The sequence below is a fragment of the Carassius carassius genome, chromosome 48 (assembly GCF_963082965.1).
Source record: "Carassius carassius chromosome 48, fCarCar2.1, whole genome shotgun sequence".
Lineage (NCBI taxonomy): Eukaryota > Metazoa > Chordata > Actinopteri > Cypriniformes > Cyprinidae > Carassius > Carassius carassius.
In genome coordinates, this window is record NC_081802.1 from 7366446 (window position 1) to 7381180 (window position 14735).

Consider the following 14735-nt stretch of genomic DNA (forward strand, 5'->3'; position numbering starts at 1 on the left):
AAATTCTGTATTCCTCGAAATGTGAACTGCAAACTCTGAATATGATGCAAAGCAGCAATAATTATATGTTAAATAACACAAATATCCTTTATGTACTTAATACCATTTTATTAACAATGACTTTGCTGCTGACCTTCGATGATCTTATTAATCTATAATAATAAGTGAAAGTGACTTTGGATGAACATAACGTTTGTGTTTCAGTTGTTTGATTATTTGCTGAAGACTGTTGAACTTTCTTCTCCTGCATCCTATTCTTCATGCAATCCAAAATGGCAACACATTACGCCCTCATTGCGTCCTCTACTGTACAGATGTGAATTTAAATTTCCTTCAGCCTGAGGCTTATCCAATTCACTTTCGGTTTGAAAGGGCTTTTACATTTGCCTGAAATATAACTTTTTTATATTAAAAATAAACAAGAAAAGCCCAGTAACTAATATAGTCAGTTACTTTTTTTAGGGAGTAATGCAATATTGCAATGTATTACTTTTAAAAGTAACTTTCCCCAACAAGGCCAACAAAGACAGTATGTGAGCTTACAGTAGAATAGAACTACACACAAATTTGTTCTTTTTGATATAAATTTATTGCAAATTTAGAAATAGATCTTTTGTACAGAAATTGAGAGACAAAGAATGAGAATCAACAGGAAAAAAAGGAACGAAACAATAAAAAAAAGAGCAATGAATGTCACATCAAACAATGGACCAGTGTTCAACTGAATTACCTATTTATGGATCTATGCAGAGGGAGGAATGTTTCATACATGGATCGGAAATCAATCTCCCCTTCATCGTATTGAGGGGTGAAAGAGCAAACATAACCTATGACCTCTTGTCCAACATCTTGTCCTCTTGGAGACGGGGGTTAATTAAAGGTGCTGTATGTAGGATTGCACCGAGTGGTTGAACTAGGTATTGCAGTCCAAGTTCAAAATATTAGAGATGGATTTTTTTCACCTGGTCCCTCCTCCTCAGACTTGAAGCACACGCAGGTTGCCAGATTGATGGCACCAACAGGAACGAGCTCACTTTTTACGATGAATGAAATGAAATACGATGTGTTTTCCGCCAACTGGCAAACTGGTGTGCCGAAATAAAATTGGGTAAATGGCAGTGGGCGGGTTTCACAAACCAAAACAAAGACCAACATTCTTGGCTTGGAAACATTTTCAAAGGAGAATAACTGTCTGTAGGATTGTTTTTTCATATAAACAAGTATGTTAACTTGCCATGTTTCTTACCTTTGAACATATTATGGTATTTTTATGCTTTAGAGTCAAAAACTTACATACAGCACCTTTAAGTAGAGGTGTACCAAGAGGCAAACGGTGACATTTTGATGTGGAACCCAATTACTCAAAATCAGTGTAACAGCAGATTTTTGATGTTGAACGCAGATCTCAAATCAAATATACTGATGTAATGGAAACAATTCCACAACACTCAAAGACTGCCAAGGGGTCTAATTGACTTTTGCAACCAGTAGATATGCTATTTGTGCCATCCCACATGGGTTGAAGAAAGAATGTGTCCAATCGATTGTGGCTGGTGGAGTTTATTTGTCTGACAGATTGAATTTGGCCCATCATAGTCTCTGAGCAAGTAGTTTTCAGACTTCCAACTCCCAGTTTATACTGTGAATTATACATGAGTATCTCACAATTAAGTCATCAGAGGATTTTTGGAAAGGTTTTCCAGAAAAGTTCAGCTGTCAGAAGAGTTTGTCAATTTTCCTCGACAAGGAGTCAAATGAGATGACACGCTATCCTTTTAGGATTTGTTTTGACAGTTCAAGGACGTTCATAATGCACCTATTTTAATAAAGCAGTTGAAGAAAAGTCTTCTGGGATGTCTGAAGATCAATAACTAGGAGAGAAGATTAATCAATGATGTTAAAACATTAAAGATCTACAAAGACTTCAGCACAATAGGAACCTAGAAAGGTGCCAGGTAAACTTCACTGTATTCATCTAAAGCTCTTGAATGTGTACCAAAGTCTTTATATTAACATCTTGCTAAGCTGAGTTAATTAAGTACATTAGTAGACAAACATCAGATAAAAATTTGAACCAACACTCGACTATGTCAATGAAATGGGTTGGAAATTCCACTGGAGACAACAAACAACCAAGGTGACACCGAAACCATTTTACCATAGGACCCTCCTCAAGTTCACCACTATATTTGGATTTAATTAAATATGTAAAATAATTCAATTAAGTGAAATGCTAGAGCAATTTCTACATTCCTGGGTAAAACACTGAGAAGGTGAGTTGGTATTTATTAATAATAGGATTATTTTGCAAACACTAATAATTTGATGTTGGCATTCTCAACGGTTGGCCTTTCTGACCAATGGATGCTCATCTTTTTAAACAGGGATGCCTGTCAATTAACCCCGCTAGTACTGAATGAAAACATCAGATTAGTTCGAGCCAAGTTGTATGATGAAGGCCAAGGAAAATTAAGAGTACACAGGAACTAATGGTCACGTTTGATAATGATATGACCTATTGTTTCATCAAGTGATTGATTCATTTACTGCGGCAGTTGAATCCATTATACATGTAAATAGGTTTTAATGTGACGGCAGTGTAAGCAATGCCTTAAAAAAAGTAAGACAAAAATAAAATGACAAAACATCACAGAAAAAACGTCATACATCCACTCAATATACACAACGATAAATTTTAGGCTCATCGAAAATACAGGAAATCATGCAAATATAACACTTTATTTCATTTTCATGTCTTTTTTTTCAGTCTATAGTTTCAGTCATCTTAATTACAGATCATTGCACGACCCCGACCATAAAAAAAAAAACTCCCCAAATACACTCCGGTCCCACCCAAAACAATGATATACAGAACAAGCTTGGTAGAAAAACAGTCATTGACTCTTTACAAAATTCACAGATGTTTCGCATTTCCTTCAAGTGTTTCCATTCAGATGACCTAAACATTGTAAACTTGATCAGCGCACATAGACCTAATGTAAATTAATTAATCAATAAAACAACAATACACAAAACACATAAATCAATCCTAATATGGTTCATAGTCTTGATGATTATTTTAAAATGCCAGATTCCCAAAACGCACTCCTGATCAGCTCTAGGCAACAACTACAAGTAACCATTGGCCTTTAGTCTGGAAATACAGTACTGCTTTTTTATTAACTTTCAGTGTTTAAGTTAAAGTAAGAGATAGAATTTGCAATATATCACATCAATCCATTCACAAAGCCAGGCAAAAAGGTGAAAATGGGAAAATACATCATACAGTATCTGTTAACTTACAGCACATTTCAGGCTGGCACCAACAGACCACTGTGCAGCGCTAACCCCGAGATTATTATCTCCAGCATATTATGCATGCAGGGAGCACAAGATCCCACATGCTGGATGTAGACTCGTTGGAATTAGACACGTTACATGGCAAGAGTCTGAAAACACGCTGCTATGTAAAATTACCCTCTCTTCAGATGACCGTCAAACGAGAACCGATTGCTAATCCCTCACTTACCATATGTGAAACCATACCACACACAAAATAAACAAACTACACATTTCATAAGCTAGCATGCTAATCCTCAAAACTATCAGGCAACAAACATCTCTATCTACAGATCTTTAGCATGATAATAAGTGCTTTGTAAGCAGCTTGTTATTTGTTAATTTTAAACCTAATTAAATTATATTACTGGAAACTGATAGCACCACCATGGCTAGGCTAGCTTATATAGCGCTAGCTTCTTTTATGCCTGATTCCCCAACCATAAAAGCTTTTGAAATTGGGTCGGAACGATAAAACAGGGCGGTTGAAAGCTCCAACTAGGCCAACTAGATCTGGATTATCCTCTTCATTTGGGAATGCTTTTTCAGCCAAATGCTGAGAGAAAAAGACACAGCTAAAACAAAAGTTAGCAAGAAATATCCTATATAGTTGGAATTAAACCAGAAGCAGTATTGTTAGCAGTTAATGGAGATGAAGGGGATCCTGTATGTTTAGAATATATATATATATATATATATATATATATATATATATATATATATATATATATATATATATATATATATATATATATATATATATTTTAAATGTATTATCAGCTAAAAGGCTCTGAATTGTTGAAATCAGACAGGCCATTTCCATTAGAGTAACATTGAGAATATTTAGCTAATTTGACTATTTGACATAAGTGAGCTAATGACTCTGATAGTAATCTTTAAAGAGATTCATAGTGGTTCATTTAAGATTTTAGCATGACCATTTTTTTAAAAGTAAATAGGGTCCATTTTGAATTCATTACTTACAATATGGAGAAGCAGTAAACCATCAGCAGGGTTTTAGAAATAGTGGACATAAAAGGCCCCATTTAGAGGTCTTATCTACTATGTACCCACAGCAGCAGAGCCGTCCTTGAGTCTGCATTAGCACATACCCTTATAGCCCTATCTGAATTCATCAACTCAACTCAAAATAAAATAAGTTATTAAGCCGAACTAAACACGAAAGAGGTCAGAAAAAGGAAAACCAGCAGAAAGGGCAAAGCAATTGAAGCACAGCTGCACATGGGTGGTTTATACACCCAACGCATTCCGAATGAAATTTCAACCATTTACATGAAAGGTTATTAACATACACTACCTTTCAAAGGCTTGGGGTCACTATGTCTCTTAAGCTCACCTACTGCATTCATTTGATCAAAAATACAGCAAAAACAGTAATATTGCAAAATAAAATAACGATTCCAGTGTATTTTATTGCTGTGATGGCTGAAGTTTCAGTCTTTAGTATCACTTGATTCTCCAGAAATCATTTGAATATGCTGATTTTGTGCTTAAGAAACATTTATAATAATTATCAATGTTGAAGACAAAATGCAGTTGTAACCACAATTAGCTTTTTATACAACACATAGCTTTTAAATATCTGCTCTCTCAGCAAGAAATCAACATGAAATCCAAATAGATCATTTAATTTACCATGTCCCTGGTCTTATGAACATTTCATCAGTTCATGTTATTCCAAAAGAAAAGAAACAAATTTGCCTTTGTAATCTTTCATCAACATATATCGAAATTACCTTCCTCTTCATCTGACATTCAAGTCCTGTTATTTTTCAACCCCTCCTCTCTAACCACCTTTAATATGGAGACAATTTCCACTATTCAAACAACTCCCAATGGATAAAATCATATGCCACACTATATTCTGATTTCATTGAATATCCTGTTTCACTTAAAAACTTGTCCCACAACACTAGTAACGGTTTGCAAATGCCGTTTCAAGCTTTTAAAGTGAGAGGAAAATCAAAGAGCAAAACCATGTCCCTCACTTTAAGAGGATTTGTGGTTTCCTCCTCTTCCTTCTTGAGCGAATATCTCATTGTGTTTTCTCTTTTTATTCTGTTTTCTCAGTCACTCTAGTGTGGCGCATCCACTTTGCATGTTTCTAAATGGAACATCACGCCCGGAGGTCAAAACAAACTGCTTTTTGAATTTCTACCTAAACTCTTTTTCACATTTATCACTTTTTCTCAAACTCATACATTGTACTTATATAAAAGTCATTCACATTGTGATAACCAGAGGCCCTCAATTTAGTGATCGTGGATAGCAGTATTGTGCACATACAGCAGGATATGAGTGAAAAACAAGTCTCTTTTACCGTTGCGTATATGCTGCATATCTGGGGTTCCTTGCGAAGCATTTCACTCAACTCTGAATGAAATATCCACATCGTCTGTAGCTCACAAACCTTAGAGGGGTTGGAAAATGCTGTGAGGTGTTTTCAAATTGTATGAATAAAAAAATCAGATGTCCCTATCGTCATCATGAAAAGATTGATTGCCTTGTTAAACAAGAAATTGATGCATCTAACACATGAGAGAGGTCAAATGTGCCTTTGGACAATATTGTTGCCTATCCGGACTGATCAATGCAACCTGCAGAAGAAACCATATTTATTATTACTCCAAGGAGGTGCAAATATAAAATTGAACAAATTGATTTTCTCAACAAAGCTGAGATGCTATAAACTAATGTATTTATCTAGCAGTCTACCGGTCTTGACAGCTAATAACAAAACAGGCAGAAAAGAAAACCTATTGAGGGTTATTTTAATCTTTTCACAGCGTGATAAAAGCAGCAATCCCTGGGCTTTGGCATATAAGGGTAATTAAATCCCTTCTTAGAGGGAAAAGCATTACAAACGCCATTTCCAAAAGACCCCCTGTAGACCTTTTCCTCAAAACTGGCACACAAGAGCACATGTACTCTACAGAACATAGCCATTAAAATTGTATATAACAGAACTTTTCGCAACCTGACAGAACTTATGAGATCTAGGGAAGTTTGAGGCGCATTAAAAATGAATCCAGTGGAGTCGTGCCTTGAGCCACATCTTTGGCGTTTTAACTTTTTTGTCTGTATTCTCTCAAAAATAACTGTGGTCTTGTGTCTTTTTCCCTGTTTGCTCAGTTGTAGTCCTCAACCTTAGCTTGACCCATCACAATATGAAGGTGGCTGCATTATCTTCCTATCATACCTCTAGACACTGCCTGCCTTACAGGAAGTGTGGATATGTTAAGCGGAATTGACCTGTAATGTTTGCTACTGAAACTTTAAAGTTAGACTTTAGAGTGTCTTAAGGCTGTTGTAGACTGTGCCAACTACATTCTTATATAAAATCAACATGAAACAGCATTCAAAACCCATTTTATTTCTCTAATGTGGTGTAACAGGACATTCAATCAATGCTATATGTACTGGGAATTGTTTGAATTGGAAAAGGTGGGTGATACATACCAGAATATGGAGCCTGACCTATTGAAACATTACTTTTGAGGAGACTTTTGGATTTGGATGTAGACATTGAAGGTCAAGTTCAACCTCAAGAGCATCTCCACGTATCGCAATGGTTCTTCTTTAAATCTACACTCTTAAAAACAAAGGTGCTTCAAAAGGTTTTTCACTGTGATGCCGTAGAAGAACCACTTTTGGTTCCAGAAAGAAACAATCTGTCAAAAGTGCTTTAAAAAAATCATCTATTTTTTGCCTAAGAACCTTCTTTCAACATAAATAACTTTGTGTAACAGAAAGGTTCTTCAGATGTTAAAGGTTCTTTATGGAACCATTTTGTGAAGCACCTTTACTTGATATTTTGCTGTAAACTTGTCTTACATTAACTTTTAACAAAATTGCTAAAAAGTTTCTAAAGGAATGCATTTCCTACAAAAAAAGAGAAAAATAAAATAGCGGGATAATGTTAAACAACAGGTAATAACATCTGCTGAAAAGGAAAGTCATGGAAAACAAGTTATTACCTTTTACGAAAAGATAAATTATTATTTTTCTTTGGAATAACATGAAGATGAATCATGCACCAAAAAAGTTTACTACAAGTTTGCGAAAGTTCAAACGAGGCAGTTTGCAAACCTGAACAAAACAAAAATCTTAATTATGCAAAGCTCCCATAAAAGTGAATAAACTTAATTAGCAATCTACATCAAACCTGAACTTATTACTGAAGCTATATTTAAAACACATGCCAATCCATCACTTAAATAAATTTGCTCTCTTCCCCAGGCTCGGTTCACTTATTACTCTAAAAATGTTTGACTGAAAGGCATGCAAATTCTAGTCACAGTGGGTTCTTCTCTGAGGTCTCGGTTAACCTGCTGAGTTAATACCCATCTTGAGATAAGGGGGTTGGGTATGCTCTGCGATTCAAGTCTTTTTGCATTAAACCCAGAGTGGTGCCATGGAGAGTGTGAATGACATTTTATTCCTCGTTCTGATGTCTAATCAGGGGTCTTGAGGGGGTCTGGCCTGATTAAAGCAGCCAAAAGTGCATACAGCTCATTAAAACAAGAAATACTTTCTGTGTTTTCTAACCGCACACCAAATTCATTTCATCAAGGCTTCAGGGGCATAAGCTCGAACGCTCAGCTGGAGCATGAGGAATGGAGATATGAAAGAGAAATCTCTGGCACAATATATTACCAGGAAAAAAGGGAGGGGAAAAAAGAGCAAAAAGGCTTCATCACACTCTGAACATGCAACTAAATTTGACAAGTGTATCAGAGGACAATGGTTGGTTTTGAAAGGCTTACTATCTCCACGGACAATATGGTAGGAGGCCAGAAAATTGTGGGCCGTAAGTCTTTCGCTGCTTAACTTTATTAGTGGGAGGACGGAAATTGTTGAAACTATAGTTCTTTGTAAAACCATACAGAGAGAGGGGAACTTTACTCATCCATGTTGTGGGAGTTACAGAAAGCTTGAGCTCTTAGGAAACTTGTAGAATGTTTTTTTATGCAAATCAATACAGCCCTGATGTAAATTATCCATTAATTATATTAATTTGGACAGCATTAGGATGTATTAAGCTAAGTAATATAACTGAAAATGAATCAAAAGACAATACACATCAAAATTATGCAAAAGCATCTAGGTTTTGGCCTTGAGTATACCTGATCAGGAGGGCGTTCTGGGGGACAAAATTAATCTATTAGGTTAATATATAGTGTTATATGAAATTTAAAATCACATTAAATAAATGGCAACTATAACAACCTTTCAATCATAACATAATGATGTTACTTTGACATATAAATAACAGTTACAATGTTACAAATGTTTGGCACCATCCTTTAAAATAATTCACTCTTTGTTTTAGTGCCAAGAGGGCACTTTTAAGACTATGTGTCTGTAAACGTATACAGTAAGTGTAGATTGTAGAGTCTGCATATGCCTTTGTGTATATGTGTGTGTGTGTGTTTGTATGTACGTGTACACATACAGCGATTTTGTTTTCACTGGACATACCCATTGGAAATCTAATACTACTTGTACATACAGTATATTGTGTGCAACCATTGTTAGTATAGATTGTTCTCTTGTTGGTTGTGTTTGTCACAGTTTTCACAGTCAGCCATTAGTCCCATCTGAGCAACACTGTATATCTTTAAGACCATACATACGTTTCCAAAAACATATCAGCAGGTAATCAAACCAAAAATAACTGTCATTTCCATATGCTAACAATGTACTTATACTTAAAACATTCCAAGAGCATAATAATTTCTCTTCAATTGTCTTAGCTTGTTATCTCCCAACCACAGTGCAATAATGAAAGCCTTGAGGCTGTTTAGAAAACTCATCTCCTAACTGAATTTAGAAAAATAGTGGGGGGAAAATAACTTTTGGAGTTTTAAATAGGAATAAATGAGATTTCAAAAAAGCGGAATATATGCATGTGTGGGTTTGTCATTTTGTTGCAAGCTCTAGCTATGGGTCTGCGTTTGTCAGTGATATTCATATCTTCTTGCACTATTCTATACAGATATACACAACAAAATCAAAACATTAGCTGAAGCATTGATATAGCTTATTTCTTAACACGGTAATAATTTACTAAACATTCATCTTGTCTTTTGAGTTCATAGACTGTGATTGAGTGCAATCTGGAATTCCCCCTGAGAGGTTTTAGTAAAATGGTTCAAAAGGCAAACCTCTGTATTTTGACTTGACCGTGTCAATTCTCAATTACCAAGCATTGATTTTGAACCTTGAAGGATGATGTGACATATTATTGATGCATGCTGAGAGTTCATAAGTTTCAACGCTGGCCAAATGTGACTGTAAAAGGAAAATCAATTTCCATATACAGGTTGAATTCTAATAATGTTTGCAGTCAATGTTGTGAGAAACCAGCGGATGTGAACCATATGCTATTAATAACAAATACTTATGTTTGTCATCAAAAAATGCCCTTGCCTTAAATGTAAAAACCCAGAGGCCTATTTTGAAGAGCTTGAGGATATTTTTTTAAGCCGATAAATTGCTCTAAAGAAGAAGAGCTTTAGCTTGCCTTTCATTGCCATGGGCGAACCAGCAACTCCAGGGATGCATTCTAGGTGATGACCTGACCGAAAAGCGCAAGATTAATTTCAATCACTTCTCCAATCTGGCAGTGTTAATAATATTAGCACCTCTGTGACCTCTCGACTCCTATGCTGCAAATTACTAATTATTTTTCCCTATAAAGCCATGCAAGGACAATAACAAGGTCTTAAAAAATGAGATGAGAAATAATAGAATTTGTTGCATACCATCCCTAGTTTGACCACAGCTGACATTAGGTCAAGGAAAGTGGGTTATAACAGGAAACAGAAGGTCAGATCAATAAGGAAAAATAACAGCAGAGTTGCTATACTATTCAATGAAAGAAGACCTGACCAAGTAATCATTGAAATCCAAATATGGTATCTGAATCTGTGGAATCAATGATGAAATAAAATATCGTATTTTACACATTTGAAGCCTGTTCAAGGTTTTCTGTGTCTGTGATAAGCTTAATATGTCATTGAAAAGTTTTACTCAAACACCAGCAACACAGTTATTGTGAAAATATATGTTTAACACATCATGAAATTATAGCTTCCAAATTAGTTTTTTTTTTTTTACGAAAGTGTGTCATTTGGATTGAGCTTTGGCATTTGGCCTCCTAACAGGCTAAACAAAGCAAACTCTTTGTGTAACATGCCTCAATATTTAATACACAACTGTAAACCTTGTGTATTTCAGGCTATTACTGCACTGGGTCTATATCTAGCTGCCACTTGTAAAATCAAATTGGGACATAGAGCTTCCATTCTTAGAATAAAAACTGTCAAAAGACTACAAATGAAGGGGAAAATGTCTTGGGCTGGCTGTGCTACAAATGAATGCCAAAAAGGAATTTACATTGTGTGTTTTATCGAATTGCCACACTTGCTTGAATATAAAGCATGTCCAAATGACTGCCTCTGGTTTGATAACTGTGTCCCACACATACTGTGTAAAATTTGTGTAGGTGTCTCAAATCAATGAATATGCTTTGCTTGAGCAAACATTAGGGAATGAGAGGGAACAGTATATACATGTTTTGACCTGTGGCTTTAGCCAAGCGAAATTCACTTACTAATTACTTACTAATTAATATGGTAAAACAATCATCTTCACAGGCACCAGTTACCACCATCTCTAGAGATTATATTCAGGCATTTATAAAATAAAACCACAAATTCCTCATTTAAGACTATTATCTTGTCAAACTACAGTACAATAAAGCATAGGTGGTATACAATGTAATATGGAGGGATTCTAAACTGAAACTGTATGCCTTTTTAAGTGCCACATTCCTCTGCATTTCTGGTTGGTTGCTTATCTATGACTTAATGAGCTTGGAACACCTGCTTAATTTTGTCTCTTTTAGAACACTTGTCTCTGTGGTGGCCTATAGGGACCAAAGCACCTGCTGATGGAGTCTGTCGAGCTGTCTCAAGAGTCATCGGTTTTTGTCTCCACAACCTCTCCTCCTGCTGTCATGTCTCTAACAAGCATCACAGTTTCTGCTGTGCTGACACCCCCTTCCAGTAGTCCAGAATGTCATGGAGATCCTCATCCTTTGCAAACTGCACTTTCTTTCGAAGAGCATGGCCAGCGGCTATGTAGGCCTCTTCACGGGGGCTTTTTTTGTATGGTCGGAAGCGCTCCCAGATTTTAAGAGTGCTCTCTGAGGAGTACTCAGGGCTAGAGGAATACCCTGAGTAATTGTGGTGGCGGGGAGAAAGCTGTGAATAGGCAGTGTCCTTCTTGGTGCGAGTGAGAGGCTTTAGAAAGGAGACTTTCTGGGCAGGGGAGTCAGTGGCACCCTCATAGTAGAGGGCGGGGAAGGAGTGTCGGTGCTCTGAGCAGTGGTAGTCTGGGTGCACCTCCAAGTGGTGCTGCTGAGCTGTGCTGCCCCCGCCTCCGACCACAACACCACACCCACCCGAACCACCACTGCCACCACCGGCTCCCCCTCCACCCCCACTGCCACCATCTCCTCTGCCATTACTGACTCCCTGAACCCCTATTAAGGGCAACCTCTCCAGTGGCTCCCCGCACCGAACAGGGCTGCCTTTCTCAGGGTACTTGCATGGCTCTGTGCTACGAGGGTCTGGGACATCCAGACTGAAGACCCGAGCACTTCTTACAGAGCCACCGGAAGAAACGCTGCAACGATTTTTAACAGAGTTAATAGGAACAACTGCAGCATCTGCACTGAGTTGCCTTTGCAACGGCCGTGATGCTGTAGCTGGGGGTGGGTCCCTGTAGGGAGGGGAGAGAAACCCACCTCCACTGATGCCAGGCCTCTCAGAAAGGGGCAAAACAAGAGGAACAGAGGGTGGAGGACGGATTTTAGGGGACGACATAATATGGCATGACTCTGTGATGGTAGGGGAAAGTGGAATTAACCCCCTGGCTAATGAAGGGACACTAGGAGGTGGTGGAGAGTCAGTGTTATCAACTGTAGTTCCAGGGGCTGCAGCTGCTGCCACAACAGCTACAGAGTCTAGTTTCAGTGCATCAATGCAGTTATTGATAATCTGATTTACCTTGTCCACCTCCTTGGCGATAGTTGAGATCTCCGATGTTGAATCTTGGCCATCATCATCAGAGTCATCTCCTACATTAATCCTATTTTCATCCCTTGTGATTTCATTCCCTGACCCTGTTAGAACTCCATCTCTTACTCTGTCCTCTCCTCCTGCTGATGTTCTTACATCCATGTAGTTGCCTTTATTGGTGACCATGGCCTCTGAGAAAGCTGTAGCCATCTTCTCCACTTGTGGAAGGGCAGAAAGTCGAGAAGAGGTGGTGTTGGCTGAACTATGAAGGACGCCCAAGCTGGAGGATGCTGATTGGGACAACTTCACGTGGTGGTGTTGATGAAGGGACTGGTCATGGAGTTTCTGCAAGGTTGAAGGATCCTTGGCTGCTGCAGCAGCTGCTTCTGGCCCATAGCGCATCTCTAAGATAGTTTTTTTAACACTAATAGACTTTTCCTTTACCTCATTCATTCGACGCCTACGTAAGCAGTAGTACACCAAGCCCAACACAATGACCATCCCAAACAGGCAGCCTAGAATGGTCATAATGTAATGGGTGGTGGTAGAAGGGGCTGCTCGCAAGTCATCAGGCCCTGGAGCCCGAGTTGCAAAATATAGACAAGTGTGATTGTATCGCTGGGAATTGCGAATGGAGGCAACACAATAGGTATAATTTGTGTGGGGCTTTAAATTGTTTAGTCTGACAATCTCTTTCTTGTTCTTTAAGTTCATGACATCTGACACATAGGTGTGGTTGTACTGCACTAGAATATACATCTTACTGTAGGGCTTGGGTATTTGAACCAAGAGGGATGCAGAAGATAGGGAGACTGTTTGCAACTTAATGGTGGGGCTGTATGTGGGGTCTGTGGTTGAGGAAGCTGTGGGCTGGTGATAAGGTCCCATCTGATCATAAAGATCTATCCCCATCCCAGAAGAGTCTAAGTCAGGAGGCAGGGCAGTTATGCCACTAACAATAACTCCATTTTTACACATGGATGACAGGATAGAACGAGCATTTCTTCCTTGATTACCTCTAGGACTCAGGAGAGGGTAACCAAAAAGTTCTTTTGGGGTCTCACACTGGAGCCTGTCATATGTGTGAGTGACATTGTCAAATGCCTCTAGCCAGATAAGGAAGCCGTACAAGTCACAGCCACAATGGAAAGGATTTCCAGCCAGTTCACACACTATTAGCCGTCCTCCCAAAATGGTGAATGTGGATGAATCCAGCTTTGCTAATTTGTTAGAGGAAAGATCGAGACTGCTAAGGCTTGGGCACTCCCAGAAGGCATTGGTTGCAATTACCTCTATAAGGTTATGTTGCAGATACAGGCACTGCATTCGACCCAGCCCTCGCAGCATCCCCTCGGTGAGGTTGGTTAGCTTGTTATATCCCAACTGCAAGACCTGTAGATTGGCCTGTCCCGCAAACGCACCATCCTCAATGTAGGAGATTTCATTCTTGGTGAGGTTGAGGTCAGTGAGGTTGGTGAATCGGCTGAGGGAGATGAAGAAGATTGCTTTGAGCTTGTTCTCATTCAGCCGTAAATCATGGACAGTGTTGTTAATGTGCTGTGGGATTGTCTCATATGGAGGCTGATTCTGACTGCAGATTGCCAGCCACACATAGCCTTTATCCCCCTCAATTAGCCAGCAGTCACCCCTCACAAAAGAAGGTACATGGAGAAGGAGACAAATAGGAAGAGAAAGGATGAGAAAGGAAGGTTGAAAAGCACAAGTTATGGCACAAGCCATTTTGGAGTAAAAACTGGATTTGTTTTGATCAAGGTTGGAAACGAAAGAGATTAGGGCTCAAAATAAGAAAAATGATCACAGGAGATGGATGGCCAATAGGATTACAAAGACACAGGTTTAGGGGAAAAGGTGTCTTGAGGGCAGTCACAGCTGTTCAGGGACCATAATGCCAAACATAGTCCCCATTTTATGTGGTCCGTGTTATAGGTTTATAGCATCTCTTGCCACAGCTTTAACTCATGGTCTTTCACTTCTTGACTGCTCCTTTTTCGAACCGATGAACAATGTTTTCAATCGGCCAGTCTTTGGATCTGTACAAGAGACAAAGGGTGGGGAGAGAAAATTGAGAAATTAATGTTTTTCATGCTTTATTTATAAACAAAACCAGATTTAGAAGACCACTTATGTAGTCAAATTTCTAAAACTTTGTCTTTACTGCAGTAGTTTTATAAGTCGGCTATGTTTGATTATGTAAAACCTTATTGGTACAACTAAACAATGGAGCCTCAAAATTGTTATAAAAGAAAGCATAAATGACAGCATAAT

At 38.3% G+C, this 14735-nt stretch overlaps 1 protein-coding gene across 1 annotated transcript in view; it reads right to left on the minus strand.

Annotated features, from left to right (window-relative positions):
* Nucleotides 1-10670: 10670 nt before the first annotated feature.
* The window catches only part of LOC132131342 (protein phosphatase 1 regulatory subunit 29-like), a 63646-nt gene continuing 59581 nt past the window's right edge, over nucleotides 10671-14735 (minus strand). The window contains exon 2 of the mRNA XM_059543362.1: nucleotides 10671-14500. Within this exon, the coding sequence (XP_059399345.1) occupies nucleotides 11400-14189 (2790 nt within the window). The 5' untranslated portion in view covers nucleotides 14190-14500 and the 3' untranslated portion in view covers nucleotides 10671-11399. The remainder of the gene's footprint in view (nucleotides 14501-14735) is intronic.